Source organism: Cyprinodon variegatus, unplaced genomic scaffold (assembly GCF_000732505.1).
Source record: "Cyprinodon variegatus isolate N-32 unplaced genomic scaffold, C_variegatus-1.0 Scaffold272, whole genome shotgun sequence".
In the NCBI taxonomy this organism is placed as follows: domain Eukaryota; kingdom Metazoa; phylum Chordata; class Actinopteri; order Cyprinodontiformes; family Cyprinodontidae; genus Cyprinodon; species Cyprinodon variegatus.
In genome coordinates, this window is record NW_015150725.1 from 703,472 (window position 1) to 710,524 (window position 7,053).

General features: G+C 38.4%; 1 protein-coding gene across 1 annotated transcript in view; it reads left to right on the forward strand.

Moving 5' to 3' along the window:
* The window catches only part of naaladl2 (N-acetylated alpha-linked acidic dipeptidase-like 2), a 576,898-nt gene that overhangs the window by 461,717 nt on the left and 108,128 nt on the right, over positions 1-7,053 (forward strand). The window contains exon 15 of the mRNA XM_015382993.1: positions 958-1,055. Within this exon, the coding sequence (XP_015238479.1) occupies positions 958-1,055 (98 nt within the window). The remainder of the gene's footprint in view (positions 1-957; positions 1,056-7,053) is intronic.

Below are 7,053 nucleotides of genomic sequence, written 5' to 3' on the forward strand. Positions count from 1 at the left end.
TATACTCCACCTCTGCAGTCATTTAGAGCTGCTTCCTTGTTGTTGTTTTGCTGTTTCCTCATCTCTGGCTCCCCGCGTGAGTTTTTCCTGATGTTTTCTGTTTTTGTACTTTGGATTACTGCCTCATTTCTGTCTTTAAATCTGTAAGACTCACCTCTGCCTCCTGATCTCTCAAAAACCTCCACCCAACTGTGACAGTAATGTTCAAACACAGTTAAGTTTTTCTACGTTAACATTTTCAGACATTTCTAACGAATCATGTTTGCAAAAAGCTTCTGTTAATAGGAAATATTCCAAGGTTACACATATGTGGCGCACCAAGCTGATTCCCACAAAGTATTTTGTTTTTCCTCCTTCAGTTTAAAACTAACATTCTTCCTTAGATTCTTTGTCTGACCTTTTTAATGGCCAAGGAGGTAAATAAAGTTTTGCTTAGTAAAATAAATTAAAGGCATCAAAATAGGATAATTACAAGTGTCACAAAATAAAATGCCATTATGAAATAAAGACAATTTAATAAATATGCAAGATTTAAATAACAAAATAAATGCATACATAAAGCTTAACATTCATTAATGATAAAATTTAAATGTATTAATAAAATATTTAAAGCATGAAATTAATAAATACGTAAACATAGAATAAATATATAATCTAAAAATATTTTGCTGTATTTCAGTAATTTTCATTTATTTGATAGGATATTTATTGATAATTTGAATAAAGCAATTTAGTTGTTTTATTTTGAATAAAAAGGCTCTCCATACTGGGACGAAAGAAGTAGCAAAAAATGATATGCATAAAAAAAAAGCATTGGTTTGACAGATTCTCCACTTGTATATAAACATTATTCTATAGAAATAGAATTTTAGGTTTGGTTTCTTTCCACAGGAGGCAAAAGTTTGACCGTTTTAAATAAAAGGACAAAGGTTTAAAGCTCTATTTTTGTCTTTTCAGGCCGACAGTTTTCTGTCAGAGGCCCAATTTTCTGCCGAGTCACCAGAAACCATCGATCCATTGTTCAAGTTCCACGAAACCATCGCCAAGGTAAGGCTGTGAGCTCGCATTTTACTCATTTCTAAGGATCAGGAAAGATTTGACTTTCTAATCGTTTTATTAACCAAACAGATTTAAAAATATTTATTCTTCTTATATAAGTGAGGCTGAATAAAGTCTAAAGATTCCCTCTCAGTCCCACCTGGTGAGGAAAAAATATAACAAGATGTGTTTGATAGATTTGAGAGAGATGAGAAATAGAATGATGTGATTTCATTGTGAAAGAAAATGGGAATTGTATACTTTTAAACAGTGATTGAGTATTATTGTGTATTAGTGTGTTTAATAAGTTAAAGTTTGCTGGTGAAGATTCTCAGTCATCCAGGTCATAGTCATTCCAAAAATGTTTTTAAAAAAAAGAAAAATACCAATCCACTGTACTTTATTTCCACCCCTTTGGACTTGGTGTTGTTTGGTTTCTTTGTTAACCTCCAATACCCGGAACATGTCTATGTCTCTGAAAGGGGGGCCCTTAATCGATTTAGTTGATTCCTTCCAGCTATCATTGCAACCCCAACCCCTTTACAGGAGAACAGAAGACCTCGCCTCTTCAGCCAAGCCAACTATTCCCTATAATGACCCCCCCCCCTTTCAGAGACTTTGAAACTTTTTTGGAATCAAAGTTAAAATGCTAAAAAAAAGTCATGTGATAATGACCGAACTGACTTCATGTGCAAGAAGATGCTCATTTCCCTGAAATCCTACCAGCAACGCTTGCTGCTTGCCCTAATGGCTGTTTGTTTACTCTCTGACAGCAGCAATCATCACAGGCTGCTAATTAGTTTTTGGCGAGTGGTGGACTAGTGGTGAGAGCATAGAGCTTGGAATCCAGAAGCCCTGAGCCACACTCTCACAGACCGCCACTTTAGGTCCCCCAAGCAAAGACCCTTAAGTCCCACACTGCTCCCCGGGCGCCGTACAATGGCAGCCCACTTCTCCCCATGGGGATGGGTTAAATGCAGAGAGTAAATTTAGTTGCTCTGTACTGGTGACAGTGGAATGACTATAAAAAAGCTAGAAAGAAAAGATTTGCTCCCCTGGTTGCATGAAATGCTCTGTTGGTTCAATGGCCTCTGTGCTTGCCGTAGTCCTCTCGTCTATCTGCAGTCTGCTAAACTTAAAGTCAAGGAAACCAAAATTTGAATGTGAAATAAAACACAGGAGCCAGACCACATATATATAAATATATATATATATATCTGGGCTCATGTACCTTGCAGGGCGCGACATACAGAGTAAGGAAACACTTCACAGGTCACATGATCAAACCCTGTAAAGATGCCTCGCCCTGAGTTTGAATTGATTCAATGATTTTCAGGTAACTTACTCAGTTGTGTTGAGCTGAGGTGACCAGTTTGTTTTTAATCAACACAACAAAATAAATTACAGTAAAGTTTGATATACAACCAATAACAACTCGATTAAGTAGATCAGGTTTTATTTTCAGTTCACAGGTACATGGAAAAATAAGGAACAGTTTGAAATCAACTTTAGGAACATATTTCATCCACCTGCTCACCTTAACCCTATGACTACTGCAGGCTGCTGCAGCTTTGAACATGTTCCAGTTAGATCATTCAAAACAGTCCTGGAGTGAGTTTCTCTATGGCCCCCTCAGACCACACTCTGACTTCTTTAACTTTTGGTTTAGCCCTGATAATCTGGGGCCTGTATACAGGAATTAGCATGGCAGAAAGGTGATCTGATGACCCGAGGTGGAGGCGGGGATCGTTGATGTTAGAATAAGATAAATCTAAAATGTTTTCACCCAGAGTTGTAAAGTCCACATGTTGGTAGAAATGAGGGAGAACAGTCTCCAAGTTAGCCTGGTTAAAATCCCCAGCAATGATGAAAACACCCTCTGTGTGCAGATTAAAGCTCAGAATCTCAGAATGAAGCCATGATTCAGTCAGGATGATGGCGCAGCAGCAACTAATCTCTTTTTGAAGAGAGTTTGATTATCCATTTGTTATCCAGTGAGCTAACATTGGATAGCAGGATTGATGGGATTGGTGTTCTGTGGTAATTCCTCCTTAGCTTCGCCGTTAGCCCGCCTCTGCAGCCCCCCTTACGTCATCACACACTGCTTCCTCCGGCTTTCTCCTGGGCCTGGCCTGCTCCCTTGTTTGTGCTGATAGGTTTTTAAGAAAATCGTTTTACTCTGGATCCACCCTTTCACTGAATTACAGGGTCTGACCAGGAGATGGCGCTTCTCTTTAGAACTTAATGTCCATAAAATCATGACAGAATACTTTAGGTTAAAAAATTGATGTTTAAAAAAGGAATCTTAGAGGACCAGCCAAGGGCCCATCAAGGAGAGTGCGGACATTTTGAATGGCTATTACTAATTAACCCATCTATAATTTAATTGTTTTTTTGTTTTTCTGCTGCTAGAATCAGCAACCAGCAGCGTCCTCCATAATTCTCCAGTTTGTTTTAATAAAATAAGTCTCATTCAGACCTTTATAGGAGTTTTAAAACCCTCTTCTTTTAATTTGTCTATCACAGAAATTCATTTGAATAAAAGTCTTAGTACTCTACCGTGTCAACAGCCTTATAGCAACCGTATGTTTTTCAGCCTGATATCAGCCGTGGTGAAGCACACAGTAAACACTGAGGATGAGTGTCGTATTCATTAACAGCTGCTCGTTATGCACATCCTTATTAAGTAGATGTCTGAGAACCAGTGGCAACAGCCATTTTTATATACAGCCAGCCTCAAAGCCAGCTCCTGTCACTCACTTAGTTGGTGCATGGGCTGAAACAGCAGAGTTATTAGCTAAGTACAGCATAAAACATCCACTTTTATCTCCGTCAGTCAAACCCTGTCCTATTTAATTGTAAAAACTAGAGCTAATATAGGCAGTGCGGCAGCGGTTTATTATTTTTTCTCTCTCTCTTTAGCGATGTAGCAGATCTAATTAGAAAGACTGCAGCTATTTTTTCAGGATCATATTTTTAAATTTTTACAAAGGGCAGATTTTCCTTTCCCCCCCCAAAAAGGAAAGGAAATCACCTGCTGGTCAGAATGCCATGTTTTATTTTCATTGCAGGAATAATTTATCCTTTTTCCTGCTTTGACATCTTTATAAAAGTCTAATAAAACACACAGAGCTTACGTAAGCTGTTGTCATATTAAAATTTCCATCTCATGTAACTGGGCCTTTTTAACATAGCCCTGACTGTTAAGAGGAACACTCTCATTGCTTATAAATGTCACCAGTTAACAATAGTTATCACCTCTGTGGGAAAGCTGTCGGCGCTTACAAATTACATAAGGCTATGTGACATTTTCATTATCTTTTATGGAGCCTGGCTCCAAACGAAGGGGTGTCTCTGCTTGGCCAGCCTACAAGTGCAAAATAACTCGTAGTATAGCAGGACTCAGAAGTTTCTACACAAATCATCCTTTTGATGAACTTGAGGATCCGTACATTTTAAGAAGAAATAGATTTTCCTTATTTTCTTTAAGAATGTTTCTTCTTTATGGCACAGCCTGTTAGAAGAACACATTTAAATTTAATATCTACTGAGATCAAAGATGGAGCCGTGGTTGGTGCACATGACCCATGAATGGAGGCCTCAGTCCTCTCCGTGGGTGACTATGCCTCCTTTGGACCGCCTTCTGGTTCCACCCCTACATTCAGATTTTGGAGTAAAAAAAAAACACAAAGATAACAAATAAAGTAGTTATTGTTGATTTTCACCACTTGAATTAGTCTATTAGATTCAACCCTGAGGAGATACAGGAACGTTTGGTATGACTGAAAAATGATAAAATGGGTGGAATATATCTTCCAGGCATTATGTCATTCTGCAGGTGGAGAACAATAGTGAAATATTGGAGACTAACACAGGTTTCCACTCAACATGCCAAAAAATTCATTTTCCTGAAAGCAGTCAGAGGGCTGTTCATTATCAGCTTCCTGTGTCCTCAAACATGGATGTTATCTAAAATAATTCATACAGTGGGTAGAAATGATGAACAGCTTGGACTCGTGTTAGTGTGTGTGTGTGGGAGCAGAGTAAAGTGCTACGGTGCCTCGCCGTACAGACGCCCTTCACATTCAGCCCATCCCTGCTGGATGGTGATTGCTCTTTTAAAAGGCGCCTATTTGGCAGCTCATTTTTCTCTCCTGATTTGATTCAAACACCTATTTCCCTCATCTGCACAGACAGGTGTGGAAACTCGCTGACCTCGAAAAACAAATATGAAAAGTAAGGACAGCTTGTTCTTCTAACCTGACATGCGTTTGTTTCTCCAGCCAACATGAGGCCTGGTTTCTCCTCCGTCCGTCTCCACATTTAAGGGATGAACAGGTTGGTCTGTCAGTAGCACTGAAGGCGTTTAAGATCGGCCTGTTTTATAAACGAAACAATACCGGTTCATCTAGCTGAAGAGTTAAACTGTTATTACAGTAAGAAGGTCTCCATTTCAAATTTATGAAATATCAAAGATCATTGATCAGTCTGAATAACTGGCAAAGTCCGGTCAGTGAGGAATAATCAATGGATCATTATTTATACCTAAAACTAATACATCTGCGGAGATTTAATGAATTTAGCGTTAATCCGTATTTTAAGTTTAATCCGTAATTTTTATCACAATCACTGCATCTGGGAGCGGCCATTTTTGCCCAAATATAGTAACCCCTCCCTCCTGCCATCTTCAAGCAGTGACGTCACGGTGCGGTAAGCTAGGGTGACCAAACGTCTGTTTTTCACGTCCTGCCCCTGGCGTCCCCGGTTTTTTTTAGAAAGTGAGGAAATGTCCTGTTTTTTAAATTACCTTAATTGGACCATTAAATTTACAGGCACTAGGGCCCTGCGCACGACGCTGCGTGTGACGTAATCCCTGAGCCGCGTCAGTGCGGGCAGCCCTGTTCTTAATCAGAATATAGATAGCGTGGCTGTCAGGACGCCAACAACATGCAAATGTATGTTTACCGACGATTTACTAAAGAGTTTCCCGCTTTCAGACTGGGTCGAGACAAACGGGAGGCCTTGTGCACAGTGTGCAAAGCAGGCACATATGTCTCGGTGTCCAATGGAGGTGCAAGGAATCTGAAAAGCCACCTGGACTCCGAAAGTAAAGATAGTCTATTGATATGTTTGTTCGTTTTTGGTACATTTTGAGTTATTTTTGCTACACAAGAGGTATTTTATGTTAATTAGCTCATTTGTTAATTTATTTTTTCCAATATCTTACAGAACAGACATTATTTTGTTCATTGCTGAGGCTGAGTATCATCTGTTATTGGGAGCTGAGAGTTATTGTTAACTTTTATTGTTAAGTGAGGGATGTTTAGATGAGTCATTGTGCTATTCATTCATTACAGGAATTGTTAAGCATTTTAAATAAATACATTTTGAATAAAATTAGCATTTGTATTTGGAGTTATTGCTGTTGACTTTTACTGAAAAGCATTTTTAATAAACCAACTGTTAATATCATGTTATTGTAGGATTACGTCGGTCTATGTTAAGTGAGTGCATGCCACAGACATCTCAGAGACGTTATATTATTATGCCAACATTTGGAAGAAGAAAGTTTTCAAGATGCCTTGGATTTATTGCAGTAGTGTTGTTTGACAAGCATGGATAAAACATGGATAAAAAACTGTTATCGATTGAACAGTATGTAATAATTTCATATTGTAAATACCTTTAGGAATTTGTATTATGAATGTGAACAGATTTTTCCTTTGAGAAGCAGATCTAAGAAGAACTGCTTTCACTGTGATTCCCGTTGCTGTAATACAGTAAACCAGCAACCTGCTCAGGATGAATCTGACAGGAAGCTCCACCTTCTCTGCAATGTTTGCAGGATTCTGGGTTTCTATATAATAACTGTTGGATGAATGGATGATGCACAAAGAAAGATAAATTATCAACCATGTTCTATACAGCAAATGTTTGAACCTTTAAGGAAAAATGTAGACTTAATGTCCTTTTTTTTATCTCTTTCTGTAGGTAGGAACCAAAGTTGATTAAATT